Below are 17669 nucleotides of genomic sequence, written 5' to 3'. Positions count from 1 at the left end.
AGGGGACTGTCCAGGAGGGTAGTTCTGAAAGTTCACTTTGGCTAGAGAGGGGCGCATGGATTGCACCTTCCTATATGCGTCCCCTCTTAGAGGAGGGGCCGCCAGCGGTCACAGCCATGGTTCTTAGAGGGGATCTGAACTCTGGGGGGAAGGGGCTGTCACATCTCACCTGGCTTGAGGCCCCACAGAACAAGAATAATTACCTTTTTTAAAAAAAAACATATTAATGGATTGACTTTTAAACTACTTTAATACATAAAAGAAACACTTTAGAATAGTGAACACTCGTGTTCCCATCAGCCCCCAGAGCCTGGCATCAGTCTATCCTGCCTCATCCATATCCCTGTTTTTTGAAGTAAAACTGACATCACATTGTTCCATCTGAAAATTTTTCACTTTGTGTCTTTAAACATAAAGACTGCTTTTTTGAACTTAGCCACAGTACCTTTATAATACCTTAAAATGATTCACCGTAGTCCTTAATATCGTCAAATACCCGGGCGGTATTCACATTTTCATTTGTCTCATGGATGCCATAATTTATAATTTTATTTACTTACAAATTTTATTTTTTAATCAAGATCCAAATAAAATTCTTACATTGCACTGGGTCAATGTACCTTTAAACTATTGGTCCCCCACCCCACCTCAACGCCACCGCCTTTTTTTCTTTGCAATTTACTCATTGAAGAATAGTTTCCTAGTTTGGATTTTGCTGATTGCTGCCCTTCGCTGTTGTTTGATAGCGCTTTGCCACCACATTTGAGGGCTTCCTCTGCCGGATTCTGAGCAAGCTGAGGTATGAGGCCAAGGAGTGGCAGGTGGGAACCAGAGCACCACCTTAGTGTGAAAGCCTGTGGGCCTGCAGGTGAGCCTTGGGTCACCTCGCCTACCCAGTCTTGGGTGCTTCAGATCAGACGTAGCAGAGTCTGTGGCAGTGCTCACGGGATGAGGTGAGCATGCCCAGTTTAAGCTTCCCAAAGTCACCAATCAGATTAGGCCCCACTTCTTCCCGAAGGAGGATGGAGCATGGGGGTGCAGAGGCCGGGGCTCCCATCACCACCTAGAACGAAATGTAGAGACTAGGGAAGCAGTGGTCCCCTCAACCCTAACTGCATGCTAAGAGCTTTACCCACATCACCATAGCAACCCTTTGAGGTTGTTCCGTCCCCATCCCTGCCTGCAGAGGAGGAAACTGAGGCTTGGAGGGATAAGATGACTTGTCCAACATTCCACTGCTGAGAAATGGCAGAGCCAGGGTCAACTGAGGCCTACCGCTTCGCCCCCACTGGGAGAACCAGCCATATGGGGGCAGCTATGCTCAATCGGACAGGACTCCACTGCAGCCAGTTGGTAGACAGCAGCTGGCCTGGCCCTAGGGAGTTTTAGGTGGGCACTGCTGCGGGGTGAGCCTGGTGCCTGCCAGCTCTCTAGTCAGCACACTGTGGGCTCGGACTCTGGTAAATAAGCCAGCCCCCACTGCTGGCAGAGATGCGGCATCCCTAGAACCAATGCTGATGCCCGTCTGACCCCCCAAAGCTGTGGCTGTCCATCCCTAGCCGGCCCACCTACCAAGGAGCCCTCCAGTGGCCGCTTTTGGGAACTGCAGCTCCCCCTGCACCCCTTGCCAGCAGTTGGTTTTAAGTTCTGAATCTCACCCCGCCCACAGGAGACCTACCTGATGAAGCACATGTCCAAACACACGGTGGTGGAGCACCTGGTGAGCCATCACTCGCCCCAGAGGACGGAGTCCCCCGGCATCCCAGTGCGAATTTCCCTCATCTGAGCCGACGCAAGGCGCCGCCCCGCCCTGCCCACTGGCAGACACAGACCCAGGCAGCACCAGGCCCCGACTCCCTCCAGGGGCCCTCCAGGAACAGCCGAGCTCTCTCACGACCTTCCTGATCTTCCAGAAAGCCTGGGCCGCAGAAGCCCTGCCCGGTCCAGCTCCGGGGGCGGCCAGGCCAACTGCAAGATTCTGGACTGTTCTGGTGGCATCCAAAGACGATCTCAGAGCACTTTGAACCTCTCTGCTGGGTTTTCCTTTTGTTCCCCACCCTTCACTTGCTTCACTGTTCTTTTTTTTTTTTTTTTTTAAGTTTGTTTTGGAAATAACAAAAAAGATATTTATTGGCCAAGAAGTTGGTGCTGCTAAGACCGAGAAATTAAAAGAACCGGACAGATGGACACAGAGAACCAGAGGGCAGCGTGGGACCTTATCTTGCCACGGCCTCAGGTCTTGAGGGGAAGGCTCAAGCCTGGGTTTCTGGACTGCAAAGGGGGCCCCCAGGTGGGAGGGGCAGGAGGCAGCTGGAGTGAGCCGCTTGCCCCTGGGTGCCAGCTCGAGCCTCCAGAGCCGCGCCCTGGGCATCACTGAGCAGAGGGATGTGGCAGCTACCAGGGCTACCCAGTCTTCAGGAGACGAAATGAGAGGGGCCGGGAGGTCCACAGGACCAAAGGGTGCAGTGTTGGCTGGGCTGGGTGCAGGCCCAGGGAAACGGGGTGGGGTGGGCTGGGTAAGACCTGGCACCCCTGCTGCCCTGAAGACCACCCCAGTCTACCTCGGTGCTGGCCAAGAAACCTATTGGCTACCTCTCCCACCATCCCAGACTGTGGGCAGGGGGAGGGAGTGGGCCTGGGGCAAGGACCCCCCTCTCCAGAATTTCCTCCAGATGGGGCAGTGCCCAAGGAGGGGTTACTTGTCTTCCCTGCCATGGAGGGGAATCCCCAGCCCAGGCCCTAAGCCCCTGGGCAGGGAAGGGATCCTCGGGGAGGAGGGTCCCGGGAACAGACCCTGCCCTCAGCTCCCACAGACACACCCCAATCTGAAAGCCATGCGTGTCCGTGTATATAGGAACTATGTACAGAGCCCGGAGAAGCCCCCCTACATCCCCTGGGGAAAAAAAAAAAAAAGAAAACTAGACAGAAACTCATCTATATATTCTGTATCTGGAGTTCCGTTTTGAATATTAACTGTGTTATTTTTATACACTTTTTAAGCCTTAACTCGCCATTGATTTACCAGTTTAACGTCTCCTGGGGTTTCTTTTCCCACGGGGTTCTCTGCCCCGCCCCCACCCCTTTGTTTGACTGGCGTCGTCTGATACTCAGTATTGTAGCTTTTTGTCCGCATGTTACTACCCTGTAAATACGCTGTTATACATACTGTTAACACCCCTTTGCTTTTTTCTATGGGACCTCCAGGCCACCATATTTAGAACTAGTTACCTTATTAAAAAAGAGAAAACAGTCTGTTGGCTTCTCAGTCTGCATCGTGGTGGCAGGGAGGTGAGGGCAGGTGCCCCTCAAGGCTTCAGGAACGAAGTGTGCGTTATATTGAAGGAAAGGGGTGGGGAGCAAAAGAAGTCAAACGTGGGGGAAGACACGAAAGGGGGCAAGAAACAAAGGAATTCCAAACCCTCTGCTCTTTGTATTTCTCTGTTGTGAAGAATAAACTGTACCTGCAGCCGGGTGGTGGCGGTGTGTGGCGTGCTCTGTGCGAGGGTGGGGCTGGGGGGCACCTTTCCACTGCTCCTCTCCCCTCCCCCGCCCTCCCCCAAGACTCGGGGAAGAAGGGAAATGCCCCTTCCTGCGTCCACCACTGGCAGCCAAGGACCATGAGGGCTCAGAGGAGTAAGTTCCCAATGGTGGCTCATGGCTGAGTCACTTTCTCTCCCACGAGGCGGCTAGCACAGGGCCAGCCTTGCTAAACTCTGGGGGAGTTCCTGCATCTCCGTCCTAGGCAATCAAAACAGTGACCCCCTTGGGGAAGATGTGTGTGCAGGGGACTTCTTGGTCTCCTCGATCACTGGACTAGCTGGAGGCTGTGAGGCTGGAGCTGCTGCTGCTGCAGGAGCCCGAGGATGAAGCTGAGTCTGAACAAAGCCAGGTGGAGAGCCGGAGACACATCATTGAGCCCTGAAGCTGTCTTGACCCCGGCACCATCCTGTTACGTAAGCCAGTAAATCCTCGTTAGGGTTGATCTTTTGTTTTCCTCAGAGTCAGTTGCTAAACGTTTACCACAACACCACTGGCTGACTCTCCAATCAGATTCCTCATTCAGTGAGTTAGGAACAAGTTAGGCGATGGTGGGCACCTGAACGGGAAAATCCTGTATGTGTGTGTTGGGGGGGGAGTGGGGGGGTGCACGGGGTGCTGTGTTGGGCCAGACACAAGCAGAAGGACAAAGGAGGCAGAGAGAAGCGGAGACGGACAGAGGAGACTGAGGGCCAGCCAGTGGCAACCTTAGCTCCTGACTTTGTCTCCATCTTCTGGCCCACTCTAATTTCCTGCTTGTTCTCACATCAGTGAGTTTATTTATAAGTTACCGTGTGACATCGGGTAAGTTAATTAACCTCTCTGTGCCCGATTTTCTCATAGGTAAAATGAGGGAAATAATAGTAACCAATTGATAGGGTGCATATGAGGATTAAATGAACCAATAGATATCTAAGGCTTAGAACTGTGCTTGGTACATAGTAAGTACCCAATAAATGTAATTGTTATTATTTGATGTAGCCCTGATGGATCTGTGTCCTTTATGATCAAGGAACCCTGACTAGACAGCTGGTGATGTTTGGGAATTTTGGGGGGTGACATCCGAGCTGGCCTGGTAGGTGGGATGGCTGGACAGGTGAAGATTTTGCATGTAGCAGTGACGCTCGGGGGACTGGGAGTCTGATTTTCACCGGCTCACCTGGAAGCCCTCAGGAGCTTACCCGGTCCCTGAGGGTCCCAGCGTGGGTGCTGAGGATACTGATAATTAACAGGGACACTGATGGAAGCAGCGGCAGAAGGAGCTTATCCCCTGTTTTTCCTGCTGCTGCCCTGAGCCTCTCTACACCTGAGCCTGCCCCACCCCCACCCTGGGCCTCTGGGCAAGACAAAGGAGGTCCTCCACTCTATTCTGCTGTTTACCCCTCCCCCTCCTCAGGAAGGTCTCCACCCACAGCATGAGGCTCCCCTAGCCCAGCACCTGGAAACCCCTGACCCGAGCCATCACTTCCTCTTTAAAACAGGAAATGGCTGTCCTTTGGCGACTCCTTTGCTCTCCACGAACTTTTTCTGCAGCATCACAACCCCTGCAAGGAGGGTGATTGGCATCCCCACTTTACATATGAGAAAACTGAGACTCAGCAAGGGTAAGGAACTAGTCCACAGCCACACACAGAGTCAGAAGAGGAGCAGATTTCCATCCAGATCTTACTGGCCTGAGCTCAGGTCTCTGCTGGCCCAGGGCTCAGTGTGTGTGGCCCTTGGTGAATGATGCAGGCAGTGTAAGGTGGAGGACAGTCTCCCACCAGAGGAAGGGATGTCAGCCTATAGCCATCAAGCAATAACCTGTTCTTAGGCACACCTAGCCTGTTCTTAGCTCTAACCCAGAGTCCAAAGGGTCTTCTGGGTTCTGCTAATCTAGTTTAGTTAGGCAGGAGACACTGGGACCTTGGAACTGCTTGGGAGAGGGGAGATATCTCTTACATTATCAACAACTGGAAGTGTTTGTAAAAACTGTTACTATGTGAAAACCATCACAGTTGGCTTATAGCCAGAATTGCTGTCCTACCTGAAAATAGTGGAGCCTGTTAAAAATGCAAGGTCTATGAGAACACTACACAAACGGGTCAGAAGACCTGGAGGTAAGTCCCACCCTCTCCGGGCCTCCGTTTTTCAACTGTCAGACAATATCTCAGGGACTTCCAGCAGATAACTTCCCCGTCCCCGCAGCTATTTCCCGGAGGGAACCACCTTTCCTGGAGAGCCTGATGACTTCAGGCTTCTGTTCGGGACGTTGTATCTTTCCCTATTGAGGATGAAGAGTCTGGACAGCAGCCACGGATGAGGAAATTTATTTCCCAGACACCGTGGCCAAACAGCCATATGGGTCCCATGGCGAGGAAATGTCATTTTTATGGACTTGGATTCTCTAGGAGAAAGGGCCGTAGGACACTTGGGAATAATGTATTTTATTATCATATTACTTAAATATGTACAAACTTTGCTGAGGGCGGCGGAGGTGAACCGGATGCCACTGTGTTTCTCTATCTGGGGCTCCTGCCCAGTGGCAGCTCTATTGGACCTGAGGGCCAGTCCTTGCTTTCCAGCTGCTGACCTCACAGACTGACTCACAGATTCTCTGGGTCCTTACGTAGTTATGTTCCCTTTGTGTGCCTCAGTCCCATTTAAAAAAGTGGGGGGATATAGGGAAGGGGCTAAAACGTCTCTTCGGGGGCCTCCACTGAACTCAGTAAGGTCAGAGGTGACAGGTTTCCAGGCAGCTGGCAGTATCCGGGTCGCTGTGGAAAGTCAGGGAAGGGATGGATCGCCCGCCTCGGGGAGGCGCTCCCCAAAGGCCGGGCCTCCTCCTGCCACCCCGGGCGGTGGGGGGTAGTATTCGCGCAGTCTTCCCGCCCCCCCTCCCCCCCCCCCCCCCCCCGCCGTGCCACGCTGCTTCCAGAAGGGCCCCCGCCGGCGTTCGGGCCTCCAGGCCGAGGGCGTCTCTAGCCGCGCAGCAGGGCGTACTCCTTGGGCGCCCAGAGCAGTTGGGGGCGGCGAATCTCGGCCCGGCGGCCGACGTCGGAGCTCCAGCAGAACTCGGGCGACAGCAGCTTGGCGGGCTTGTGCAGCCAGAAGGACTAGTTGAGGTGGCTCTCGTCGTGCCAGCGCGCCTCCAGGCCGCGCGCGCGGTCCCGTCGCAGGCCCCGCACGCAGTAGGCCGTCAGCTGCCGCAGAGCCGCCACGCTGCCCCCGAACACGGCCACGTGGTAGCAGAAGTCGCCCTCGCTCGTGCCCAGCGCGGCGGCCGAGCGCGCGTCCCGCTCAAAGGGCAGCAGCCGCCTCCGCCAACGGTAGTGTCAGACGAGCAGCTGCGCCACCGACTCGGCCAGTGCCTCGGACCCGAAAGTCCCGCTGAAGTGCTGGTCCACGTCCACGCAGCGCAAGAAACGCGCCTCGCGGCCCAGCCGCCCGCCCAGCGCCGCGTGCAGCGCGCGCATGCGCACCATGGACACGTTCTGCCAGCGGCGCCAGCGCGCCACGCGCTCCTCGCGCAGCCGGCGGCCCGGGCCCAGCCGTACGCGGGGCACGGCGGCCGGCCCCTCGGTGAACACGTAGTACACCACGCGCTGGCCCACCATGAAGTGCTGCTCAGCCGTCTCCAGGAAGTGCGCCAGGTACTTCTCCAGGTATCTGTCGGGCGGGGCGGGGCCGTCTTGAGTAAGCCGGACCTCAGCGCACTCCGCCATCCGCGGAGACGTCGGGCTTCTGAGGCCTCACCTCGTCCGTACTGGTGCCCCTGCAACCCCAGTCCCTGGAACTCCAAAACTGTCCAGCCCCGGAATCGTCCGAGGTGGATTAAAAATAATTACCCATTGTTTGCCACCCCTGCCCAGAGAGGCCCTTTGTTCCCCGCTTGAACGCGGCTCTCTCCCTGACCGCTTCGACCAATAGAGTCCCGAGGAAGGGATGCTGTGCTGGCCCTTGGGAGGACCGGCTCGTTAGCCTTTGTCTCTTTAGAGCTCTGACCCTTCGCTTAAGAAGTCCCAGAGCTCAGGGCTTCCCTGGTGGCACAGTGGTTAGGAGTCCGCCTGCCAATGCAGGGCACACAGGTTCGAGCCTTGGTCCGGGATGATACCACATGCCCCGGAGCAACTAAGGCCGTGCGCCACGACTACTGAGCCTGCGCTCTAGAGCCCACGAGCCGCAACTAAACCCCATGCGCCTAGAGCTCGTGCTCTGCAACAAGAGAAGCCACTGCAATGAGAAGCCTGCGCACTGCAACGAATCGCGGCAACTAGAGAAAGCCTGTGGGCAGCAACGAACACCCAACGCAGCCAAAAATAAATTAAAATAAGTAAATTAAAAAAAAAAAAGTGTCAGAACTCAGATGCTGCCACGAAGTGAGGGAGACCAGCCTAGCCATGGAGAGAGGCGCCCGCCAGTCATCCACAGGACTTTTGGGAGCAGGGAGGGGCCCCCCTGCTGCTGAGCCCTGTCAGAATTCCTGAGCCACAAAATCACGAGCTGTGGTAGTAATGGACTGTTTTCAGTCACTGAGTTTGTGGTGATTCCTTACATAGGTAACCGGGACGTTCAGAATACCGGAAACTTTGTATGAACAGGCTTTGGGATCCCAGGCTTCTAAAAGAATCGAACTAATGCCTGATATTTTGGAACATTTGTCATGTGGCAGATAGTGTTCAAAGTAACGTGCATTATCTCATTTAATCCTCACCATTATTAGCTCCATCTCTCAGGTGAGGAAACTGAATCTCAAAGAGCTTCAGGAACTTGTGCAAGCAAGCATGCACGCAGCAGGTAAGTGAAAGCCAGGATTTGAACCCAGCTTGGCACTGGAGCCTGTACTTTGACCTGCACTTGCTCTATTCCGGGTGGAACTGCGAGAAACTGGAATCAGAGACCTTGGAAGCCTCAGCATCCCAGGGTGTTGGACTCATAGATCCTTGGAACTCAGGACCCTGGAATTTCTGGACTCAAGAGACTCTGACCCCTAGGGCTGGTGCAGGAACACCCTACTCAGCATTCAGAGCAGGGGTGGGAGCACCAAGGCCCTGGAGAGGCCAGCAGTCCTGTTTGACCCCAGCCTCTCAGGGGCCCTCCTGGCTTTCTCTCCCTTCTAGAGTGTAAGGGACGGAGTTGGAGAAGCCCTGAGCAGTTGCCTGGGGCACAGGTCCCCAACCCCCCGGGCTGCGGACCAGGCCTCACAGCAGGAGGTGAGCGTCAGGTGAGTGAGCAAAGCTTCATCTGCCCCCATCGCTTGCATTACCACCTGAACCATCCCCTCCCCCCTCCCCCAACCCCTGGTCCGTGGAAAAATTGTCTTCCATGAAGCTGGTCCCTGGTGCCAAAAAGGTTGGTGACAACTGGTCTGGGGTCTCTGAAGACAGAATTCCTTCCCCAGGCTTTTGGATATCTTTTCCTGGATGCAGAGCTCTCAGTGCCTTCCCAAAGCAGCCTGTTCCATTATTAGAAACTCTTCCTTAAGTTGCCTTGAACTCTACCTCTCTGTACCTTAGGATTGTAGGATCTGATTGCCACTCTAAGCCAGGAGTCCCATTTGCATCACTACTGGAAAGTGAATACCAGTTTGGACACCCTGACATCCATAATGGGGAGATGGGCAGGTCAGCCCCCTGAGGTTTCTTCTCCACCTCCCACTCTGGGTTCCTTGTCCATACCTGGGGGCCCCTTAGTTCCTCGATTGGCCTCCTCTCCTGTCGTGATTCTGTCTTCCCCGCTCCTCAGTCACTTGCCCCCATGGCCTCTCCCTCGACTTGGTCATCATCAGTCTGCCCCCCACCCCAAGTTGCGGCTTCACCCGTCCCACTGTCTGAGCCCCCGTCCTTCCAGCCCACTTCCTGTGATATCACCCCCAACAGTACTTCCTCGCTGACTCCTCTGGTCTGCTGACCCTACCACTCTCCGCATCCTCCTTTCTTCACATCCCTCTTTATCCAGCCCAGATTCGCTCCCTTGCAAAAGCCCTCAGCTCCCCAGCCCCTCTTCCGCCTTCAGACTTTCTTGGCGAACCTCCCCCCGCCCCGCCCTTTCTGTGTGCCTGCACCTGAGCCGCTGACCTCCACAGACGCTTCTGCAGCTGGGCCATCCCCTCTGTTCACCCAGGTCTCACCTCCTCTCACCTGAAAGACGCCATCATTTTCTCACCGCAAACCCAAGCCCTCCAGATGATCAGCCCCAGGCCCTGGGCAGGTTCCTTCTAGGTTGTGATGCTGAGCCCTTGGCTGCCTGGGCTGGGTGGACTCAGGGGAGGAGGGGAGGGGAAAGGATGGTCCTGCCCTCATGCTGGGAGTCTGGGACAAGGGGTGCTGTCTTTGCTTCTCGCTTTATCCTGGGATCCTACAGCCCAGGAGAATGGGGTGCTCCACCCCTACATCACGTGCACACCCCCTCCCACTCCCTGCTTGGATAGCACTGCTCCCCTCCCCGGGCCTTACCTGCCTACAGGAAAGACAGTCAGACCAGTGGTGAGGTTCTGTACAGCCTCTTGCTGGGCCACATCTGGGTCAAAGGTGCCATCCCAAATAATGGGGGCCCCCCAGCAGGTACAGGCCAGGACTTCAGGCCGGGCCCTGGCCAGGGCAGGGATGGAGAGAGAGGTCCATTCATCTTCCTGCTTGATGTATGGTCACCGCCACCTCCGCAGTCCTGGGCCCTAGGGACCCACAGATGGGTCACACCCAGGCCCTACCCCTAGAAATCTCTTCCCAGATCCAGCAGAGTAGGGGGAGATGTGTTACCTGATGGGGCCCCTGGGTAGAGTGCCTAGCCCTGCCAGGGTGGGGGATGTGAGGAGGGCAGGAACGCTGGGGCAGAGCTCTGTAGGGTGTGTGGGTGTCCTTGGAATGGGAGAGATGGCAGCTCCTTACCAAGGATGCAGGGGACCTGTGAAGTTGTCTCTCAGCAGGGGCATTCTGGCCAAAGGGCAGATCCCCATGGGGGTGAGGACTCCCAGGTGCCTGTGGGGTGGGAGCATCAGTGAGGGGCATGCTGGCCTGCCCAGGAGCCCTGTCGCTTTGCTCCTTACAAGGAAGGAGAGCCCGCAAGGACGCTTGTGCGGGCCATGACAGGTACCACTCTCCATCCCTCAAGGAGGCACTTGGAAAGAACCACTTCAACCCTGCCCTGCTGGTCCCATCGCAAGTGCTGGGGGAAGGGGGTTGTACCCGACTGCAGGGAGCCCGTGCAGGAGCAGCCCTAAGAGGCCAAGTGCAAATAGGATCAGAAGATTCTCTTCCAGGCCCTGGGGGGTGGGGGTGGGGGTCGGCAACTCATTTCTGCATATATTTTTATACACACACACACATATATATGAAAAATGAGGTAATTCAGTGTTTCATTTATTTGTTCGCTTTAATATGAATGTATTATTCTGTTCACTTGGCACAGACATTCAGAGGTACAAAAGAGTATAGACAGTGCAGTCCTTCCTGTTCCCAGCCACGGCCACCCAGTTCCCCTGCAAGGGGATAGTTTATGCACATACAGGCAAATATAAATATGGTAGCAAATTCTCCCTCCCTTCCCTCTGTCCCTTCCTCTGATTTTCTCCCACAAATGGTAGCACAGTGATACGCTGTTCTCCACCTTGCATTTTCCGCTGACCATGGTGTCCTTGAGGTTGTTCCACCTCAGTACGTGACGCGCTTCCTCGCCCTTTTTTCCAGCTGCCTAATATGCCATTGACCAGAGGTGGCATCATTTACTTGACCAGGTCCCTTGTGATGAGCATTTAGAGGTATAACATTTTGCTTTTCCTGGCAGCAAACTTGGGGGACAGTAAGTTAGGGGTTGGGGCACTTAGCCTGGGTAGGATTGACCTCGGACAGGGGAGAGTCTGGGAGGGGATGCAGGGAGGTTTGTGGCTCGGTGGCTGGGATTTGAGAGCGTCTGGGGCTTAGGGATGAGTTGCTGGGCTGCCCGGAGGGCCGGCTGTGGTCAGGGACCACGTGTCTATGGCGGCTCCAGTCACAGGGCCGGGTCCCTCCAGCAGAGCTCAGCGACCCCACTGCTGGCTCAGAGGAGGTGGACTTTGGGATTTGTGCATGGTTGCTTGTTTTCCAGAAGGGCCCTACAAGTTGAGAATTTTAATAAGCTCCTCTGTGGGGGTCTCCTCCAACTCTCCTCAGCCCTTCTGGGTGCTGGTGTCTCTAGACAGACAGGACCCATATGGTGAAAGCCTGGCCACTGGGGCCAGACCCCCAGGTTCGAATCCCAGGCCACCACTTCTTAGCTGTCTGACCTTGGGCAAGGTTCTGGGCCTCTGCACTTTAGTCTCCTTGTCTAGAAATGCAGATAATAAGAATACATACCTGAGAGGGCTGCGATGGATATTGAGTTAATACCTACTAAGTGATTAGAACAAGGCCTTGCACACAGTAAAAGGTCAGTAAGCTTTAGCTATTGTTGATTATCATTAGTAGTAGTATTCCTAAACAAGCCCTCAGGATTCTCTGCACAGCCTCCCAGCTCCCCTCCCTGCCCTATGAGTCCTTCCAAAATCTGCCTCCTCTGGTCTCTTTCAAGAAGCCTGCCTGATCAGACCCTCCCGCCCCTGCCTTTTCTGCTACCCCACCTCACCGTTTCTCAGCAGGCGTATCCAGTAAATAGCTCAGAGGGGCACCTTGCGGTTGTGTGTGTATGTATCTGCCTGTGCATCTCAGGGCAGACACCCCTTCTGTTCAGCTGGTGAAACCTGGGTGCACTGACCCCTCCCTCTGCCTCGCCCACTGTCAGTCCCCAGGGGTGGGTGGTTGGCTTGGCCTCCTTGATCTCCGCCCCCCTCTGCCCCTCCTATTTCTCCGGCCCCCACAGTGATCCTGCCTGCTCATCCCCCACCAGGACCATTGCAGCAGCGACCTCCCTGCTCCCAGTCACTCCTGACACAGCCCCCAGAGTCAGCTCATAAAATACCACCTGCCTTAACTGTCCATGTCACATGAACAGGGAAATCCTCGAAGGGGAAATGCATTTAGTAGGCAAACATATGGAAAACTGTTCACCCTCACTAGTAATCAAAGACTTATAGATTAGAACTAGGTGGGATGTTTTGCCTATAAAATGAGCACTTTTTAAAAAGAAAGAAATGAAAATATCCACACTGGGAGAATACAGCGAGACAGGCACTCTTACACCTGCTGGTGGGATGTAAATTGCTGCAGCTTTTTTGGAAAGCTACTTAGCTGTGGGAATTGAAGCTTTCAATAGTCATCCCCTTTAATCCAATCACTGCAACTTCTGGGAATCTGTTCAAAGGAGATCATCTTCGGCATGGGAAAAGTTTATGCATCGAGATGTTCACTAGCTTCTGCTCATTCATGCGTTCAGCCTGTACTTATTGGTCACAAGCTCAGAATCAAGCACTGTGCTAGGTCAAGGATTCAGAGGTGAGCGAGACACAGACCTTGTCTTTAAGGGAGCCGGGTCAGGAAGATATGGGTGGCCAGGAAGGGAGGGGAATGGGGTCACATGACAGACTGCAAACAGATGAATGGAACACAGCCCAGCAAGGCTGTGATTAGTGTAAATACAAGATACCATTATCTTGCAAATGGCAAGATACCATTGGGGAGAAGTCAGGGAGGCTTCCTGGAGGAGGTGACCCTTAAGCTAGGACCTGAAGAACTAAAAGTTATCCACACAAAGAAGGCAGTGGGGCTTCCCTGGTGGCGCAGTGGTTGAGAATCCGCCTGCCGATGCAAAAAAAGAAGGCAGTGGAGGGGAAAGGGAGGTCCATGAAAAAGAAACAGCACTGTGTAAAAGTGACGAGGTGAGAGTGCTTGGAAAATACGGGGAACTGCAGGCCTGCCGCAGGGGCGGGGTATAGGATGTGGGCGGGGTATAGGATGGTATAGGATGTGGATAGGAAGTGATAAGAGTTGAGGCTGGAGATAAGCCTGGGCCAGGTAACCCAGGGCCCACATTCCAGGATAAGGGGTTTGGACTTCATCTTGAAGGCCGTGGGGAGCCCTGAAAGCTCTTTCCTTCAGGGAGTGATGCTGTCACATTTTTACTTGGAAGATACTCCAGCTGAACTGTTGAGCCTGGACGTGGGGCAGGGACCAGGTGGAGGCAGGAAGACAGGTGAGTGTTGGCAGTGGGTTGGGGAGGAGTAGGTGATGACTGGCTGTCATGGAGGTTGATGGGCAGGACTTGGTCACTGATGAGAGGGAAAGGGCTGGGGGACCAGGAAAGGAGATGGTGGCTGATAGTCCGGTTGGGGGTAAGAAGCTGGAGCTCAGAAGGCAGGCAGGCTTGGGAGAGAGTTCTGGGATTCACCAGGAGGGCAGGGACACTGTGGAAGAGGGAGAGAGCAGAGGAAGGAGAGCCAGGGCCCAGGCACCCACCGAGGACACGGTTGGGGACGGGCAGGGGACTGAGTGAGCAGAGGAGGCAGTGGAGGCTGGGGTGGTGGTGGTGGAAGCGGCTCTTTCCGGAAGTTTGGCTGTAAAAGGAAAGGGAGAGGATGGTAACTGGGGGAGCTGAGGGCTTGGGATTGATGGAGGCGCGTGTGTTTCTTTCACACAGGGAGACTTGAGTTTGGTTGAACGTGGGCTGGAGGGCACCAGTGGAGAAGGCATTGTGCTGCCTTCTCAGATACAACTGAAAAAGGCCCCAGCGTCCAGCCGAAGGGACTGGCTAAATAAACATTTTATGAAGAGTCTGCAGTCACATGGAAAAAACTTGCACAAGAACCGTGAATGAAGAAAGCAGGATCTAAAATTGATGGGCACTGTGGTTACAATCTAGCAATGAAAACATGCCCGAGCAAATAAGACTGGAAGGAAAAACTTAAGTGACTGTGTAATAAGTTATGGGAGGGTTTTTTCCCTTTATTTGTGCCCCCAGTTGTCTGTAATGTGCTTTTATTGCTTTTTTAATGAAGGAAAAATACAGAGTTAGCCATTTAGGAAAAACAGGTGTTTTTTTAAGCCTTTCTAGTGACTGCAAGGTGAAGTCCACCTCTCTCAGCCCTGCTGAGGAGCCTGCAAAATCATTTCGAGCACTCACACCAGACCCAACTTTCCCACCTCTAGAAACGGAGACTTCACAGTGGGCAGGCCAAGGATGCTCTCCTAGCATTGCTGGAAAAAGCAAATGGAGATAAACAACCCCACTGTTCGTCCTTACGGAGTTGGATGAATGAATTATGCATTTCTATACAATGGAAAGCAACGTGGCCACCGAAAAGGATGAGGTAGATTTATATGTGCTCTCGGGAAAAGGGCCTAAAGAATCAAGTGGAAGAGGAAGTAACAACTGTACATAGAGGCTGGCTGCGCTTCTGTGAGGGGGGAAGTCCCTCTACCTGTGTACCTGTGCATTTACAGACGTGTTTCTATGTCGTTTTATAAAAACGTAGGAAAGAATCTGAACAGCATTGCGCAATAGAAATATAATGTGAGCCAGGAACGTAAATTAAAATTTTCTAGTAGTAGCCATGTTAAAAAAGTGAAAAGAAACAACCGAAATTTTTAGTATTTTATTTTAACCTAATATATCATTTCAATATGTAACCCCAAATATCATTTCAATATGTAATCGATATAAAAATTATTGAGATATTTTACAGTCTCTCCTGGAAGCGAGACTGCCCCCCCGGAGGGACGGCATGGGAGGTGCCGGGGCAGGAGAAGGCTGCAGCGGAGCTCTCTCTGCCCTCCCTGCCATCTGACCCTCTTAGCCGGCCCCTCACAACTAGGGCAGCCATGCAGAGTTGTCCCCAAGTGGTCCAGGTGGGCTCCAGCTGTCAGTCCTGGGAGGGTGCTGACGCCCAGGCCTGCAACAGGCTCCTGCCGCCCCCTCCCATGGCCCAGCCAGGGAGCCCCTAGTCCACAGAGGCACCTGCCTGACCCATTCCTTCCAGTTCCTTGCTCTGATATTTTCAAAAGGGTCCCCTCCCCTCCACCCTGCTTCCACCTGCAGAAGGTGGTCCCACAAGGTGGCCTCATGCCCTGCTCCTGTACTCTCCTTGCTTTCAGGAAGAGGTTGAAGATCAGTCATTAGTTCCTAAGTGGGAACAAGTTTGCAATCCTGGACAGTCACTCCCAGTTGGAATAGAGGGCTCACAGTTGCAGTGGAAGGTGCGCCCCAAAGTCTGTTCTCTGCTCACCGAGGGGGCTCAGAGTTTAGGGCAGCAGGAGGAGTCGCCGAGCTCTTCACGGGCACGAGATCTCCCAGGATGCAGCCTCCCCCCACCCCCCCACCCATTCCTTGGACCGTCTCTACCCCTTGGGCGATGTCCTCCAGTCACCTTCTCCCAGGACCTATATGGCTCAGCTGGTTCTCAGCAGGCCAGCCTTGGTGCCTCCTCCTCGACTGTTCTGGCCACCAGGCTGGACTCCTCTCGGGACAGCTGTCCCGCCTCATCTTCCCCCTGATACTGGCAGCGTCCCCCCCTCACCTGAGTCCTTGCCATGACAGGAAGCTGGTGGGACAGCCTGCCAAGAACCTTCTCAGCTCAGAGCCAGGGAAGAAATGACCCATTCTTGGTGACTGGGGCCAAGCAGTTTCAGGCCATCTGCCAGAAACCACAGCCACAGGAGCAAGCAGGGATGAACTACCCGGAGAGGAGCCCCCTGGGGCCAACCACCTGGAAGAGGGTGGATGGGAGGCCAGCTCTGGTTGGCCAGAGGTGTTGAGACATTCTGTACTGACTCTTCCTCCCCAGGGCTCCTCGTGCCCCTCTTCAGTGTCGTGGTCCTCGGGCCAGACTGTGGTGTTTGCCACCCAGGGAGAACCTTGTTCTGCGCGGACCTTCAGCCAGATCTCAAGGGCGCCGGTCACCTGAGTGTGACCTTGGACAGTTCACCTTGAGGAGCCCTTGATCTCTTCAGTAAAACAGGTACGTGCACCAGTCACCCAGGACAGGGTAAGAGCCACACAAGGCAGTTACATGGAAAAGTTCTGGAAAGCTTGCACTAGGCAGGGTTTTTTTAAAGTGCAGGTTATGATCTATTAGAGGGCCATGAAATCAATCTTACGGATCATGACTGAGATTTTAAAAATATGAACAGGAAGGGAATTGAAAATATCAGAATGTATTGTACATCAGGGTAGGTATTGTTTTGTGATTGTTTTGTTTCAGTTATATATATTCAAGTACATACATGAGGGTGGGAAAATTTTTTTAAACTGTCGGTCATGATCAAAAAAGTTTTGCAAAATTCTGTGTAAGGTGTAACTCTCAGGAGCAAATGCGTGTTGAAGGAGGCATCCTTCAAACTGGGGCCTTTCACCCCGAGTGAAGAAACGGCACTGATACTCACCTGTGTCAGTCAGCCCTGCAAATCCACCGTATCCTCTTTCAGGGCTTTTAGTTCCCTTCTGCACCACACACATAAGGACAAACTCAGTTTGGGCCCGACGTTGTCCTCCAGTAAGGGAAAGTGGAGGTCCAGCGTGGACTCGCTGAGCTGCACGGGCCACGGTGGGCCGGCCCGCCTGGCCGGGAGAGGGGAGGGCAGCGCAGGGGGCTCCCGAGGCGCCCTCTCCACCAGGCACCTTCCCCGACTTCCCCGAGCTTCTGAGGTCCTTGCCCCCTGCCACTCCCCCTCGGCCCAGGGTCCTGCACTGGCCTCTGTCCTGTCGCCATTCCCGACCTCCGGGACCACCAGACTTTCCAGTCCTGGCTCCACCCTCTGGGTCGGCCACTAACCAGTTTTGTTTCTCCTCTTCCTCCGGGTAGTGGCTACATTTTAAAAGGCCTTCCAGAGAGTTCTCGTCCAGATATGGGTACTGGCTCTTAAAAGGTCCCTGCTTATCTCCCCGGGCCCTGCCGTTACAGCATGTCACAGACTGACTGAACGGTGAGCGGTCTGCGCCTGGAAGGCCCTTCTCCTTTATTTGAGGCTTAGGCGTCACCTCCTTGTGGCAGAGACTCTCCTAATAGTTTGCTATTGCAGCATCCAGAAAGCGCTGAGGGGTCGAGTGAGCCAAAGCCACCGCAAGGGCAGTTCTGGACGCGGCGCTGCAGCCAGCCACCACAGGTGTCTGCGGCGGAGGGAAGGGTCTGGGCTCTGCCTCAGGTGTGCCAGATATCCCTGGCCCAACAGCATCGTGTCTCCCTGGTGGCAGTGCTGGGTAGGGGGGCTCAGAGTTGAAGGGGCCCTGGACCTCGCACTCCAGGGGACACC

At 54.4% G+C, this 17669-nt stretch overlaps 2 protein-coding genes across 3 annotated transcripts in view; one reads left to right on the top strand and one right to left on the bottom strand.

The window, feature by feature from the left end:
- The window catches only part of ZNF362 (zinc finger protein 362), a 36385-nt gene extending 33972 nt beyond the window's left edge, over positions 1-2413 (top strand). For both annotated transcript variants that reach the window (XM_082832830.1, XM_082832829.1), the window contains exon 8: positions 1670-2413. In XM_082832830.1, the coding sequence (XP_082688956.1) occupies positions 1670-1786 (117 nt within the window). In that variant the 3' untranslated portion in view covers positions 1787-2413. The remainder of the gene's footprint in view (positions 1-1669) is intronic.
- A 4084-nt stretch (positions 2414-6497) lies between these two features.
- Positions 6498-11142, bottom strand: A3GALT2 (alpha 1,3-galactosyltransferase 2; the record flags this gene model as incomplete). The annotated part of the gene is given in 8 exon segments (XM_082834011.1): positions 6498-6632; positions 6636-6851; positions 6855-7185; positions 9972-10106; positions 10404-10493; positions 10701-10758; positions 10761-10777; positions 11090-11142. Coding segments are annotated over 8 exon segments (1035 nt in total).
- Positions 11143-17669: the final 6527 nt, after the last annotated feature.

This window comes from Leucopleurus acutus (assembly GCF_964270905.1).
Source record: "Leucopleurus acutus genome assembly, chromosome: 2".
Classification (NCBI taxonomy): domain Eukaryota; kingdom Metazoa; phylum Chordata; class Mammalia; order Artiodactyla; family Delphinidae; genus Leucopleurus; species Leucopleurus acutus.
Note: the sequence above shows the minus strand (reverse complement) of the source record. Positions and strands in the feature narration are given on the sequence as shown.